Here is a 709-nt window from a genome sequence, read left to right as displayed (position 1 = left end):
AAGATGATGAAGAGGTGTACAAGATGGCAGGTGTCATGGCACAGTGTGGTGGACTGGAGTGCATGCTCAATCGGCTATCAGGAATCAAAGATTTTAAACAGGGTCGTCATCTGCTCACAGTAAGCCGCCGTTGCGCTTCCAATGCAATGGGAGACTGAACTATGCTATAAAATGTTGCCGGGTTAGATTCCCTTTGTTTAAGCAAGTCAACAAATGCGCTCTGCACTTAAAAGTGGGCTACCTATGTCCAAATATGGCCAATTTTTCACAAAATGATCCAAGTGGTCAGTCCCCATGTGGTCTAATTCAAAGCTGATTCGTGTCTTTTTAGGTTTTGCTGAAGTTGTTCAGTTATTGTGTAAAAGTGAAAATAAACCGACAACAGCTTGTCAAACCAGAGATGAACACGCTCAACGTGATGCTCGGAACTCTAAACTTGGTAAGTGTCTAACGTTCTCGTTATGGTACACATGTTGAAGAGCACCTTTACTATCGTTCCTCTTCTCTCATAGGCTTTAGTGGCAGAACAAGAGAGTAAAGACAGCGGTGGGGCCTCCATAGCAGAGCAAGTTCTGAGCATCATGGAGATCATTTTGGACGAAGCTAATGCAGAGATTTCGGAGGACAAGGTAGGTGCCAAAGAAGCAACAGGAACACTCAAGGAGCACAGACTGACAACCTTCTTTGAAAGGGGTTTAAAAAAAAATTT

General features: G+C 43.6%; 1 protein-coding gene across 1 annotated transcript; it reads left to right on the top strand.

Moving 5' to 3' along the window:
- Positions 1-6: 6 nt before the first annotated feature.
- Positions 7-693, top strand: LOC109508918 (E3 ubiquitin-protein ligase UBR4-like; the record flags this gene model as incomplete). Its single annotated transcript, XM_019858845.1, has 3 exons — positions 7-119; positions 332-439; positions 513-693. Coding segments are annotated over exons 1-3 (385 nt in total), but the record flags the coding sequence as incomplete, so codon positions are not given.
- Between the last annotated feature and the right edge of the window lie 16 nt (positions 694-709).

This window comes from Hippocampus comes, unplaced genomic scaffold (assembly GCF_001891065.2).
Source record: "Hippocampus comes isolate QL1 unplaced genomic scaffold, H_comes_QL1_v1.1 C16697872, whole genome shotgun sequence".
NCBI lineage: Eukaryota > Metazoa > Chordata > Actinopteri > Syngnathiformes > Syngnathidae > Hippocampus > Hippocampus comes.
This window is presented reverse-complemented; position numbering and strand designations above follow the sequence as displayed.